At 40.8% G+C, this 14,875-nt stretch overlaps 1 protein-coding gene across 1 annotated transcript; it reads right to left on the bottom strand.

Moving 5' to 3' along the window:
* Positions 1-1,976: 1,976 nt before the first annotated feature.
* Positions 1,977-4,323, bottom strand: LOC128455223 (dual specificity tyrosine-phosphorylation-regulated kinase 4). Its single transcript, XM_053438907.1, has 6 exons — positions 4,246-4,323; positions 3,937-4,063; positions 3,676-3,848; positions 3,293-3,429; positions 2,219-2,359; positions 1,977-2,142 (listed from the first exon to the last, which is right to left on the bottom strand). Exons 1-6 carry the CDS (start codon positions 4,321-4,323, stop codon positions 1,977-1,979), a joined length of 822 nt encoding a protein of 273 aa, XP_053294882.1.
* Positions 4,324-14,875: the final 10,552 nt, after the last annotated feature.

Genomic DNA, 14,875 nt, shown 5'->3' with positions numbered 1-14,875 from the left:
TGGGCATCTGCCAATAACTTTGGGCCATGGCCCAAGGAAGAGGAAACTCTGGTGCTCAAGGTGCCATGCTAGCAATAGCATCCCCTTTGTTGAAATTGACGATTGTTTTGAAAGATGGGCTTTGGCGATAAAAAACTTTTGACTGGCTGCAGCCTTAAGGGTTCCCTTTTCTCCCTTCTCAGCATGATGGGTATTTTTGTGCAGATGGACGCTTTATCACCTGAGTTGAAGTGGACAAGAAAGGGTAAATAAACATTGTATTTCTATTAGACTAAGATAACACTGATCTAAAAACACTTAGGCACAGCATTTACAACATCAATATGCTCGTCACTTATGTGTGAATGTCAGTTTTCATATATTTGTTCATACACCTCAGAACTGGACAAAGTCTTCATGCTGTTGGTACTAACAAAGTCAGGGCATGACTAAGTCAGGATTCACCCCCTAGAGAACCGCTGCTGACATATTTAAGTGCTGTAGGTGTGAAAGCAGTAAGGACTTACTTAATCGAGAACTTGTTTTCGGTTCGAAGAGTTTCCCAATCCATGGATGGCGCAAGGCTTGGTCTGGTGTCATGCGCTTTTTTGGATCATATCTAAAAAATGAGATTAATGCACATAATGAAGTGATTCTAATTTGGGATGGATGAGATACGAATTCTATATTAACACGAATGTTATATTTAAAGTATCACTATGCAACCTTGTTTATATCATGAGTAATATCCACTGTTCAGTTGTGTTTCAGTTCAGTGAGTTGGATTCTGAGAGTGTTCTTACTCAAGGCAGCTTTCAATGAAATCGATGAAATCGGCATCCTTAGATTTCAGCTTTTTGGCCACAGAGGTCCTCAATTTTTGTGTAGATTCCATCCGTCTTGGGTTCCCATTAGAGTCTGCAAAACCAGGAGAGGTTAGCAGGTGATTTTTACAATGTCCTACAATGCTGAGAACATTATGTGAAAAAGCAGCTAGGAGAAGATTAAAGTACAAGTTTCTTTTGCTTACCAAAGAACTTTTTCCTTTGGGGCGAGCCTTCCAGCAGCTCTTCTGGAGGGACACCTAGTAACTGCAATAATTTCGATTCAAACATTTATAGAAGTTCCACGTTTGTCAAAAGAATATGATAACAATTTGAATGGAAGGAATAATGATGCATTTTACCTCCATTATGCTGCTGAAGATGGAATGAGTGTCAGGTCCTTTGAAGAGACGCTGACTGAGGTGGAGCTCAGCTACGATGCAACCCAAGCTCCACATGTCAATGGCCGTTCTGCACTTTTTACCAAGCAGCAGCTCTGGAGACATGTAGCTCAGAGTGAACACTTGAGGTTTATCTGTGGAGGAAGATGCAGGTAAATGTTTATTAATGTTGTCTTTATTGTCTATTGTCTTATTTTTAGTCACTTTGTAACATTACAAAATTTCTCTCACCCCTTTCAGTCGTAAAGAAGCTCCCTCCAAAGTCAATGACTGCTGATTGCCTCTCATCATTCTTTTTGCGGACCAGGACGTTTTCCTGAAAAATAACACACAGGGACAATTATTCTTTAACTTTGTATTTATGGACAGATGAAGTATTTCAAAAGCTGCCCCATTCATGTTTTGCACGTCTTTTTTGTCATCTTTGTCTATCTAGTATCTATCTAGACTGTAGTACATGCATGGAATAATTGAACAGTATACCACAGCAATGTTAGCCTCTGCAGTATGATTTACTTTTAATCATTATATGTTGGACATTTTATAGCTTTGCCTCCCCCCGTGGGCAAAATACAACACATAATGTCAATAGACCATACACTGCTCTAATGTGTCTCATATTTCCATGTAGTGACACCTATTCCATTACATATAGTGGGTTCAGGTGCAAGAACATTCTTTCAGTAAATGTACTCAATGGATGCCATTGATAGGTAAACTTTTTCTGTCTTGTTTCTTCTTTAGAAACAGTTGAAGTGTGCCTAAAATAACTTTACAAGGTCTGAACTATTATTCCTACCGGTTTTAGGTCGCCATGGACAATATTCTTCTTTCTGAGCAGCTGCAGACATTTCAGGATGGCTACAGTGTACCCTTTGAGCTCGTCCTCTGTGACTTGATGCTTGTCCTTACGTTTCATCACCCTATACAGGTCTCCACTGAAAATGAATGTGAGAGGTAAGCTTATTGCTTATTATTTCACTGCACAGAGAACAATATGTGTTCTGAACTTACTCATAGAGATCAAAAGTGATGCAGAGGTGATGGCGGAAGTTGAAGTGCTCCTTCATGTGGACGATGTTGGCTGAGTTATTCTTGTCACTCTCTTTCAGGGCTTTCAAAACCTTCATTTCCGACTTTGCCAGCTTAAGAACGCTGAAAAACCACAGAGAATAATATGTGTGACTATATGACATGAAAAACCTTTTTAATCTGAAGTATTATATACAACAAAAGCACGAGTTCCCGCCTTATAAGAGTGGTACTTTTGTTTGTTTCCACAGGCGGCATGCACGCAGAAACTGTGCATGCAATACACATTTATGTTATTCTCCATAGTAATACTACTAATTAGTTTCACTAATCAGTAGAAATTTTACAATCGACACCAGAGCAGGAACCCAGCCAGGCACAGACTTCTACAGAGAAGAGGATACAAGGCCACAGACCACAAGTGAAGTGGCTGAAGTCCAGCATCAAAGATAATTTGACAACAGTCATATTGACGTGAAAAACTTTCTGGATGTGTTTGTTCCATAGGCCAGCAGAGAAGACGCTGGAAAAATTGAGCGTCCTGATTTACAGCAACAGGATAGAAAATTTCATACTGAAACATTCACAGGATTACTACCAACAACCCCTAAAAAAAGGCAGCATGAAAGCGAATGGCTTGGGGAGAGAAGTGCCTTGGAGAAAGGCATCACAAGGGGCGGGAGCGGATATACTATCAGTATGCTAAGAAAAAGATATAAAACATTGCATGACAAAAAGAAAAGGACACAAACAGTTTCTTCAAGGATCCCACCACTCAAGAAATCAAGGGAGTGCTGAATATTGTAGGGACTGTTACAAGTCCTATCAGTCCTATAACCAATTCAAAGTCCATCAACCAACTTGTACTGAGCTTAACCACAAAAAGAACATGAGATTCACCTGAGAGCTGAGAAAAAGTAACTGTGTGTGTTTCAGTGAGAAACTGTAAAAACAACTGTGTTTTTAAAAGAAATAACAACATATTCTAACATTTAATTAACTCAAACATATCGCTGATGACCTTCATCATCGTGACTTGGCTTTCCATTGCCTTACCTGTCTTTGTTTCGAAAGACTTTGATGGCCACAAACTGCTTGGTCTTATAATCATAGCATTTGAGAACCTCTCCAGAGAAGCCATTTCCAATAACTGCCAAGATTTTATAGCGGTAGGCCAAGTGGTCATTGACAATCTGTGGATTAAAGATAAATAAAAGCATATCCATAAGTACAAAAAACAAATGATTAAACATGTATATACTGCTTCAGAAGTGATATGCTGGGATGTTTAAAATAATTGTAAAACAAATGATGAAAATTGACTGTAAAACAAAAAATTTACAATGAAATTATAGCTGCATTGATTTTTTTTTTTTTTTTTTCGGTATATTTAATGGATCAATAGTTTGATTTTGTACAGTTAAGATTTGAGCACTTACTGCCTTGTACAGTCCCTCCTCAGTGTCGAAGCCAAAGTTGAATAACTGTGGATTCTGGGTGCTGCACCTAATCTTGTTTGTTGTCCTCTTTCCCAGGTACCATACCTGTTTGTATTTACTTATCTCTGTCTGCTCATAGTTTGTCAAATATGGCACGAAATTCCTCAGAACATCTGCACATGGGGGAAAAAGATCGCCATTTTCATGTTTTCATAAGGAAATCAGAGAAGACAGAACTCAGGATTTTGAAAACAAACTTACATTCAGAGGACATGGGTAATCTTTCGTCAGAAGGTTTCCTATTTCGTGTTTTCTGCAGGGAAGGCATGATTGGTTGCCTCAGTGGGAGTCTCCGCTGGACCCTAGTGCCAGATTCTGCATGAGCTTGCTGGATGTAACCGAAATCCAATTGGATTTTTTGAAAGTTCTAGTTGATCAATGAAGGTTGAGTGTGCAGAAAACAGAGGGAATTTGTGTAACTAATAAATTATCTGAATATCTTATATCTTCAAACTATCATGTTAATAGGTTGTATTAAATATTTACAAGTAGGCTATGAATTAAGCTTACCTTATTGTCTGGTGGTTTCACACAGGAGATGTTGTTCCTTCTGTGGAACAGGTTCTCGGTTGATTGTTTTGCAGGCATCCTTGTAATCTTTTCAGGAGGGGTTCTGAGGAATCTTGGAACTATGTAAACTCTGCTAACTTGAGCCTTTGTTCGGCAAAGTTCGTCAAACGACATTCTATCACCTCATAACACCATCTATCTTTGTCTAGTATATAGACAGGTGGAAATCAAGGTTAAATCTTTTGATGTTATTCCTCCTCTTTGAATGTGACATGGTGATGCCTTTGATTTTATCTAAGTGATGTCTTTACGACATCATCAAAAGTTCCAGAATCCAAGGTGGAATAGGACCTTTGATCTCCGTTGCACCAACACAGTATAGGATGATAGAGCACTATGACGTTGACGACCTGCCAATAAACTGAAAAAAGAAGAATAAAAAGACAAAGAAGTTGATATATCTTTTCTCTAAGACTTGAAGGGCACAATGACATTTTTTTACTTTTCAAATCATAGCTTTGGTCATTTTGTTGTATGCATATAATTATATGTGCAGTAATGCAATGCATGCATACTATTATTAATTGATAATAATTTATTAATTATATAGTTACCATGTTTGGGCTGAAGCCATCATTTAACATTAAATTAAAAATATATTTTTAATGGTACAAATGAACATTCAAGTTTGAAGGGCTATAGTGCCTATTCTAAACCACCTGTTTGGTCTGTAGTATGGCTCTGGAGCTTCAGCATTATTCCTTTCATCAGTGAGTCCTCTAACAGTTCTACAATATACTGTCACTTTTTATTGTTTGCATTTTGTACATTGTGTGCAGATCTATTTACATACAGCCGATGGTGCAGGTTTTATTTCTTAAAATGAAATTAAACAGGGACTGAGTACCGAAAGTGCCCTATTGCTTTTTTTTTTTGATTAAAAACGATTTTTGAAGGCTTGAAAATACTCTAAAACTCGAGTCAGGACTGGTGAAAACGTACCTATTCTTAAGCAATTAGAAATGGTTGTGGAAAAATGGATCAACAGCGCCCCCTAAAATGCAGCAATTTCTTTCTGTTTTAACCGATCGTGGCAGTAGATCATGCCAAGGGGCTCTCCCACACACAGCCAGAGACACAACTTATGTCACAAGGTGTGACCGGGGCTTGTCGTCAAAGTTCGACGATTCTCCCAAAAAAAGGAATTTATTATAACTCCTCTGTGCATTGTCCGATCAGCCTCAAACCTCTTTCACACAATCACAGTGCCGCCCTGATCAGAGCCATATGTTAATATTGACTCATCGTCACAGCGCCACCTACTGGCAACAGGAAGTGACATGTTTTATACTTTGACGCACTGCTCCTGCTTTACAATATATAGTCAGAAGACCTTCACGGTCAGAATTGGGACTTTTTCTCAAACCATGTAAGCATTGAGGTGCGGCAAAGGTTGATCCTTCGCCAAAGAAGACTTATTAGAATTATTCTTCCACTGTGCATTGTCCAATCAGCCCCAAATTGCTCACCCTTCTAAAAAAACCGACCTGAACAGATCTATTACGCCGGGTTCACACCGGACGCGGAAGCGACGCCGAAGCGTGGCGTAAGCGCTAATCCCTGGCGCGCCGGCGCTTGGCTGGTCACACCGGACGCGGTAGCGACGCCAAAGCACCGCGCATTACTAATAATATCACATACTTCTGCTGCTATCAGCCTGCAGTAAAAACGGCATTTAATCATTTTTTTCAAGCATATACTTACTTGTTGCTCCAACATTAACTGCAACAGCGTTCCAACATGTGTCTTTTTTGGTGTTGTCTTTATACAACAAATGCTGAGAATCAACAACTCAAGTTACTTCTCAACTTCAATGATTAATTTAATGTCATCCATGTTGAAGAACTTCTCCGCTGTTAGCTCCGGTAAATGTCGGGTGTCGAGGGTAAATTACGTATTCTCCACTCAAGCCTATGTGGAGAATACGCAGCCCCCCCCTCTCTTTTTTATCTTTATGACTGCTTGTGTGGCTGTAGTGGATGGGCAGAGGGGGACATTTAATAATGTGGTTGGTAAAAGTGGTCAAATTAAAACTCCAAGACAACAGAACGTGAATACAAAGTATGGGATGCATATTTGATAATTTATATCATATAAAATATGTCATCTATATCGTTTAAAATCCTTTTTCAGTGTGTTTCCTGTCGTGATACGCTCGCGTCAAGCGGAAAAAATAGACTCGACGCTGAAACGATCGCTTCACGGCGCTAGGCAGCCGCGGCACAACGCTACGCTTCAGCCTCCGGTGTGTTCAGCGCTGCGGTTTAACATGGGAGTGGATGGGAGCCAGAGGATTGGCGCTGCGCTTACGCCTCGCTTCGGCGTCGCTTCCGCGTCCGGTGTGAACCCGGCGTTAAGCCTGAAACATGCTTCTGCGTTTTCACGGGCCCGTAAGCGCAAGAGCCCTTCCGGGTCCCTTACGTGCTTATGTATCCCTCCTTACGTGCTAACGGGTGTCGACCCCCTTTTCTAAAATTTACGGCAAAGCTCCGCAAGCTCACTCAGCCCGCAAGGCTGTGATTGGTATGCTCTACATCCCTTCTGGAGCTGCATTTCCGGTTTCATGCCCCATAATACAGGCAGAAACAACGGGAGATTTAGAAGAATGAATATGGACCAAATAGAAGAGCGTTTGGCAGAAGAGATCCGAAAGTATGTCCACTTGTATAACCCGTCACTGACTGGCGTATTTGTCCGCCTGAAAAAGGCTACAAGGAGCCGCAGTAGCTATGTAAATAAACAATCGATGAAGAAGAAAGAAGGCGTCTCTCAGGTCGTCTTTGACAAAAAACATTACTCCGCCTAGTGTTCTGGCGGGGAATTGCTGTATAAGACGCGCAGCGCTTGGGGAAGGTTGGGGAAGCATGAATGACAAAGAGTCCTGCGACACAGCTGCGTGAAACGCCGCCGACGCAGTTGCAGAAGCATGCGCCGGCAGTGCAGAGAGGAGGAACATGTCCGCCGTGCAGCTGCTGCGGGTGTCGGTACATGAGCGGCTCAGCGCTGCCGCTGAAGACGTCCTGCTGCAGGTGGAGAAAGGAGGAGAAAAGGCTCGAGTCCCGGCGCTGAGAGCGAAGCTGACCGAGCGGCTCGCTCTGGCTGAGTATGAAGACAGAATGGAGCAGTCAGAAAGGTCCGAGCGGGAGATCCGCCGCCAGAGGAGGCTGCTCGATGCCGTGATGCAGCCCGAAGTCCGGCTGCACAGAGCAGGTCAGTCCTTAGAGCAGGGGTCTTGTTAGGGTTTCACAGAGCAAGGACCCAATCGCAGACCAAGATGCCAAAGAACTTCTTTATTCCACAAAAAAGCGAAAACCAAAGAGGCTCAAAAATCAGAGAGTCAAAAATCAGAGAGTCCAAAATCATACCAGATAAGAGTTCAAAATAGCAGTATCCCAGTATGGCTTCTTCACAGTCAAAAAATGATGATACAATCCGACAGGGGGCAACAAAAAGACTGGGCTTAAATAGAAGGGGGAACAAAGACAAGACACAGGTGAACTAATCAGGAAAACACTCAGGTTGACGATGGGGAACAGGTGAGGGAGAAAAAGAGCGGGAAGCAGTAGAGGGCGGAGTCTCAGGACAATAACAAAACACACATGGCAACATAAATAAACAGGGGGAAAGACGTGACATAACAAAACACAGGCAGGAGGCACAAGGGAAAATGTCTTAAACCACCAGGGTCTTAACAGGTCTTCAACGTTTTTCAGGCCAAGGACCCCCAAACTGGGCAAGAGATGGAGCAGGGACCCCCTGCTATATATATATATATACAGTAGGGGAGAGCGGGGTAATATGGGATTTTTTTTTTACATTTGCTTCCCTCTAGGCGAGCTAAAATGATATATCAGTAAAATTTACACATTTCCCATTAATTCAGGATGTTTTCTAGAAATGGAAATGATCAGAACGTCTTAAGGACAAAGGGTAGTGAAAATAGGATTGTTTAAAAAAAGTTGTCTTGTGGGTTAAAGTGGTCCACTTACTTTTCCACTTTAAAACTACCATAACAACACATGTTGTAATAGTTAAAATCCTGACAGCTAGATTGAAAACCACTAATATAGGACTAGTAACAGAATCATGGGGATTGGTCAATTAAGCACATTTATTATTATCATGATTCATGTGATCTCTTGCACACCCTAGCTTACCTGCACATTGTTTCTCTGTCCAATCGGCAGGGTCAGGGATATTGTTTTTCTCTGCGTATTCAAATGCCAGTTCACGGCACTTAACTGGAGCAAGGCCATGGAACTGGTCAGCTAGCTGTTTCAAGTGTTTGTCAAGCTCCTCCTCCATCTCATCTGTGAATATTCTCTTTACCTCAGCTACTGCAACCCAGGCTACTGATTTTACTTTCCCTTTCTCTTTTTTCTTTATGAATCTTTTGAGGGTTGTCTTATCAATATTTCTATCCCTTCCAGCTTTTCTTAAGGACTTCTTTCCTTGCATGACCTCAGCGGCTACACTCTCCATCTCTGTGAGGGGTGTTTGGCCCCAGGTTGTCTTCCTGTTGTATAGTTTCTTGGCATGATGGCTTTTCTACAATGTTTATGACATTAAAAATAAAACATATATAATGTAATATAACACTAGAATATGTTTAAGACTAAACTTAACTTGTGCTTCATGGCCACAGCCACCGTTTTAGAAAAAACAACATCTCTTAGCAATTCAGGCTAATCTTCAGCTAGCATTAATCAAATGGTTTTATATGTTGGAAGTTCACCAACATGTATGATATAAGTGTTTCTACCTGATTCAATTTGTTTTGACACAACAGTTGATTAAGTTCAAAGCAAGAAAATTTACTTTTACATGAAAAAAAATTTTTTTTTTTTTTTTAAAAACATACTTTCCACAGCACCAGCACCAACTTCTCCTCCATGGCAAGGGGGGAATGGGAGGGGCTTTAAAACATATTGGTCAAATGACCACAAATGTGTTCCGTTGCCTAGATACAGGGGGTTTCTCACATTACCTGATGTAGGGCTGGGCGATATGGAAAAAAATGTTATCACGATATGTTTTTCCATATTGATCGATCTCGATTCTTATCACGATATGTAGTTTTTGCAGATGCTGCCAGCGTGAGGGGCATCCTGAAGCTTGAAGAAACAAGAGATTCACTGAAACTTTACAATAAAGTTTATTAACATAAAAAAAATGAATATGTATCCAATAATGAGCACAAAATGTTTTTGTGAAGGTCTTCATGCTTCCATTGATCAAGAGAGCATCAGGGCCCATAACTAGCAAAAGACAATTCAGAGCAGCGCTCTTAGCTCATACAGAGTCTTATATGCTTAGTGCAAACTAAGTGACTGGTCCCTTTTCACTATTTAGCATTTTTTGATTTTATAAACAAATAAAAAAAAAAAGTAAACATGTGGGTCAGACCCTCTGACACATTCAAGTGCTAAACTGTGAGCTCGTACCTGGGGTCTAACACTTTGATCAGTTTCCTGAAGCCGTCCCTCTCCACTGTGCTCAGGGGCATCATATCTTTAGCTAAGCAATAAGTATTAGCGCTCGTTATATTTTTGCCCTGCTTCGATTGTTTTTAATATGGGGCAATGGCTGCAAAACACGACTGGATGGACTGTTGTTTTGCTAACAGAACAGAATCGCTCCCGTTAGCGATGCTAACGGGAGACGTAGTGGTCTTGCCTGTCTCTTTGTTTGGTGTCGTGCAAACTTGAGCCCGCAGAGTCAAACTCTCTGTGTAATCACTGGGATGGTGCCGTCTCAGGTGATTGAAAAGGTTTGTGGTGTTTCCCGTCCTGGCTGGTACCGACCCCCGGCATATTTTGCAGACCGGCTTCGTCTGCTCCTCGTCATTTTTGCCGTATCCAAACCACGTCCAAACAACTGACGTCGCGTTACCCTTTTTTTCGACAATGTCTTCGGTTTCGGGTGATGTAGTGATGTCGCTTTCACATTCGGCATTATTTTCGCTGTCCCCGACTTCAGTTTCACTCCTTTTTTCTCCTTTTTCCAACTTCGTTCTCTCTTTTTCTCTCTCTCGCAACTGCAGCTACTCTCACGATGGTAAGTGGGCGTGTCGTGTCCTACCTGCAGACGGCAGCCGGCAGACTCCGACACTGTTGTTGCGCTTACTTTTGCCACGTGAGATCGAATACATGTCACAAGGAGATAATCGAAATCGATCAACATTTTATCGCGATCCCGAATCGAGATCGAAAAATCGCCCAGCCCTAACCTGATGTCCCACATTACCCCGCTCTGCCCTATAAAATTGTGTTTTATATTAAACTGGGCCTAGTGCCTTGTACAAACATAGGTACCCTGTTATTGTGCAATCAATACTAAGCTTATCAAATATTACAAGGGTTCATTTATTCATGTTTTTAATTTAAACATGTGCAAGGTACAGGGTGGCCATGCCACTGCCATTTATAAACATACATCTTGCATACAACACTGAGCTATTAAAGTAATTCACAGATTCATGTTTTTATTTTAAACATGCATGTAGAAGAGATAGTGAATCCTCAAGCCATCTGTGGATGGCACACATACTCCCACATTAGTGAGATGTCGGACCATGATGGGTAGCACACAACTAACACTAACTAATCTAATCTTGGACGGATGGAGGTTGTCAGGCAGAGGGTCATATCAGCCTCACAATATGTTGGATTTATGTAAATGTGTATTTAAAGACATTTAAAATTGTGGGGGGAAAATTGGTTCGAAAATAATAATAAAAAAAAAAAATTATTAAAAAAAAAAAAAATTGTCTAATCAATCAAAGTTTTCGCGGCCCCCCTGCAGTACCCCCGCGGACCCCCTAAGGGTCGCGGCCCCCCTGTTGAAGACTTCTGCCTTAGAGGAACCGCTCACAGGCTAACGTTATCTAGCATCAGCTCGAGCAGCGGAGTTAATACGCCACTTCCTGTCTCTGCCTGCTGTACCGGGCTGCTCCACCTCACTTGAATAATGAGGAGGATTTGATGCTGTTGTGAACAAGTCTGTGAAGACCATAGATATATATATATATAAAGGCTAGATGTCTCTGCCAACGGAGTCGAACGTCCGCACATGGCGGCCATCTTGCCACAGTCAGCTCGCTCACCCATAACATTGTGTTGATAGTTGTATGTACTTTTTAAATAACCATAACTTGCTCAATTTTCAACCGATTTTTAAACGGGTTGGTTTGTTATAAACGTCAGAGATGTAGTTATGACACTGCATTTGTCGTACCCTGAAAAGGGGAGATGTTAATAAAGTGACTCAGACACGGTGCTTCTTCTTCATCAGCGTCATCAAGAATGTTTATAATTTACAGAATCAATTAACATAGTAACAACAACTGAACATTTAACAATATATAGAAATGGCCTAATAATCATTGAACATTAACATAAATTATTAGTTAGAAAAAAAATATCGTATCCCTTATTATTTACATCCATAAACATAGTGAACATTAACCACACACATACACATCAGCAACATCATACGTTCTGTTTGTGTGTCTTGCTAAGTTAAACATGGTTACCATGCGGCCAACATCTGTTGCACTCATGCTACCCGTGCTGCTCCATTTCTACCACTGGAAGAGCGAAGCTACATAAAAGTGTTAACTAGCTGCACAAACAGCACACAATAACACCTTCAACAATCATAATAAATCTTATCTTGTAACAAAACAACTTAATAACATAAACAGTAATTTCCTACCTGAAAAGGGGAGATGTTAATAAAGTGACTCAGACACGTTGCTTCTTCTTCATCAGCGTCATCAAGAATGTTTATAATTTACAGAATCAATTAACATAGTTACAACAACTGAACAGGTAACAATATATAGAAATGGCCTATTAATCATTGTACATTAACATAAATTATTGGTTATAAACAAAAATATATTATCCCTCATTATTTACATCCATAAACATAGTGAACATTAACCACACACATACACATCAGCAACATCATAGGTTCTGTTTGTGTGCCTTGCTAAGTTAAACATGGTTACCATGCACCCAACATCTGTTGCACTCATGCTACCCTCGTGCTGCTCCATTTTTACCACTTGAAGAGCGAAGCTACATAAAAGTGTTCTCGCCCTGTTCTCATCTGTTAGTGACCTAATTGGTTTATTTGGCCTCAAAATGAAAAACCTTTTGACCAGAAACCTTTTGTTTTATGCTGCTTCCTTTACAAGTGCGTCGTAACATAGACTGTTAACAACCTACACATCTCTACTTCCTGCACAACAGTCGACATTAAATGACACAACACAAGTTTTTCAAAACATTCAGGAAACTCTGAAATGATAAACTTGTGTATTGTGTTTCAGTGTATCCTGCAGAAGTCCAGCAACTGATGGTGAATAAAGAAGAGGATCCCTCTGAGCAGCAGCAGTTGAGCCCCCTTGTGGACCAGGAGGACCCACAGCCCCCCCACATTAAAGAGGAACAGGAGGAACCGTGGACCGATCAGGATGGAAAGCAGCTTCAAGGACTGGAGGAGGCTGATATCAAGTTCACATTGACTCCTGTAGCTGTGAAGAGTGAAGAAGATGAAGAGAAGCTCATATCATCAAAGCTTCATCCGAGTGAGACGAAGGAGAACAGAGCGGACTGTGGAGGACCAGAATCAGCCATTAACTCAGGTCCTGAAGACAAGTTTGAAGACTCTTCTATGACTGAAGACAGTAAGGATGATTGGATGGAGACAAGGGACACTCAGACTGGTTTAAATACAATAAATAACAAACAGCCTCTAAGTGATATGGGATTTAAGACAGAAAGAAAACTGTTAAGTTGCTCTGAGTGTGGTACAAGATTTACTGAAAGGAGCAGTCTAAATAAACATATGAGGAATCATACAGGAGAGAAACCGTTCAGTTGCTCTGTTTGTGGTACAAGATTTACTGAAAGGAGCAATCTAAATAAACACATGAGCAGTCATAAAGGAGAGAAACCGTTTAGTTGCACTGAGTGTGGTAAAAGATTTCCCCAAAGGGAAGGTCTAAATAGTCACATGAAGAGTCATTCAGGAGAGAAACCGTTTAGTTGCTCTGAGTGTGGTAAAAGATTTACTGAAAGGGGAAATCTAAATACACATATGAGGATTCATACAGGAGAGAAACCGTTTAGTTGCCCTGAGTGTGGTAAAAGATTTACCCTAAGGGGAAATCTAAATACACATATGAGGATTCATACAGGAGAGAAACAGTTTAATTGCCCTGAGTGTGGTAAAAGATTTAACCAAAGGGGCAGTCTAAATAGACATATGAGGATTCATACAGGAGAGAAACCGTTTAGTTGATCTGAGTGTGGTAAAAGCTTTAAGATTCAGTCCTATTGTACGAGACATGAGGATTTTTAAAGGAGAGAAGTGATTCAGTTGCAACCTTTGCAAAAAAATATTCAACTCATTGAATAACACGGAAAAATTGTGTTAATATATCTTGTTTCTACTGATTTTACATAATTTAATTATTTTTCATCAAGTCCTTCATGTCATTTTAAGGTTAAGTGAGCTGTCAATCTAAACTTGACCCAATCGGAGCTGGCATGGACTGTCCACAGCCTACAATAGCCAACGAGACACCTCGTTGACAGACAGAGCTTGCCCCTCTTCTGACGTGTAAAGACTGAGCCAATCGCAACCGATTGTTCTGATGACTGGCGTATCGTTTAGCCAATGAAATTTCCAACATGCAGATGTGCTTCTTCAGGGGAAAATTTAAGGGGACACCAACCAAGTCTCTGCGAAATAGTGTCCAGCTGGTCCCAGAGCATCCTGCAATCTGTTTTTTGTCCCCGGTCTTGATTGCTACATGTTGCTAAAAATATGAAAGATGTTTATTTGTATAATAAATCCTTGCACAGTATTAATGTGTGTTCTTAACTAGTTCAAAGATTAAATATGTTTGTTTTAAGACAATGGTTTCTTGGTTCGTGAGATTCAATGACAGTGTGTGTTCTCCTTTATGTATTGAATGTGTTTCCAAGAATAAAAGTCTAATAAAAAGATAATGGCGTTGTCGCCTTCCTCCTCTTTGTCTCTGTACGAACGGAGGTTGCACGGGCTACAGTTGAATTGTCGCATCATGAGACAAATTAATGAGCTTCTCACAGTCAGACATGTTTGTTACGTTTGACATGAAGTCGGAACTGGTTAATTTCAGGTCAGAATATCTGACATACGAGTCGTCTGGAACGCAGCAATACACTCACACACACACACGGACAGTGAAGCAGCGATGACGGAGGAGTACTGGGATGGTTTTGTTCCGTCGGTTAATCTGTGTGATACTGGACTCAGTGGATCACAGATCTGTATAAAACAACAGATCATAGGGCAGTGATTCAAAACAAACATATTTAATCTAATGAGCAATTAGCAGGCAAGGATCAATCACGTGACAGACGCAGGAAGTGAAGCGTTTAGTGAAGCGTGAGTGGCATGCGCAAAATGCATGTGCTAGGGCCCGTTCAATGCTGCTTTGCAGTCCTAGAAATTGTAGAAATTGTTCCTTTTTAATGTTTAATTATTATTGTTATTATTAGGGATGCACCGA

Source organism: Pleuronectes platessa, chromosome 13, assembly GCF_947347685.1.
Source record: "Pleuronectes platessa chromosome 13, fPlePla1.1, whole genome shotgun sequence".
In the NCBI taxonomy this organism is placed as follows: Eukaryota; Metazoa; Chordata; class Actinopteri; order Pleuronectiformes; family Pleuronectidae; genus Pleuronectes; species Pleuronectes platessa.
This window is presented reverse-complemented; position numbering and strand designations above follow the sequence as displayed.

Coding starts and splice junctions, on each gene's coding strand:
- LOC128455223 (XM_053438907.1), bottom strand. CDS start 4,323: ATGCCTGCAAAACAATCAACCGAGAACCTGTTCCACAGAAGGAACAAC. Junction 4,064..4,245: donor TGAAACCACCAGACAATAAG/GTAAGCTTAATT, acceptor GGTTACATCCAG/CAAGCTCATGCAGAATCTGG. Junction 3,430..3,675: donor AGGAGGGACTGTACAAGGCA/GTAAGTGCTCAA, acceptor TTTAATCCACAG/ATTGTCAATGACCACTTGGC.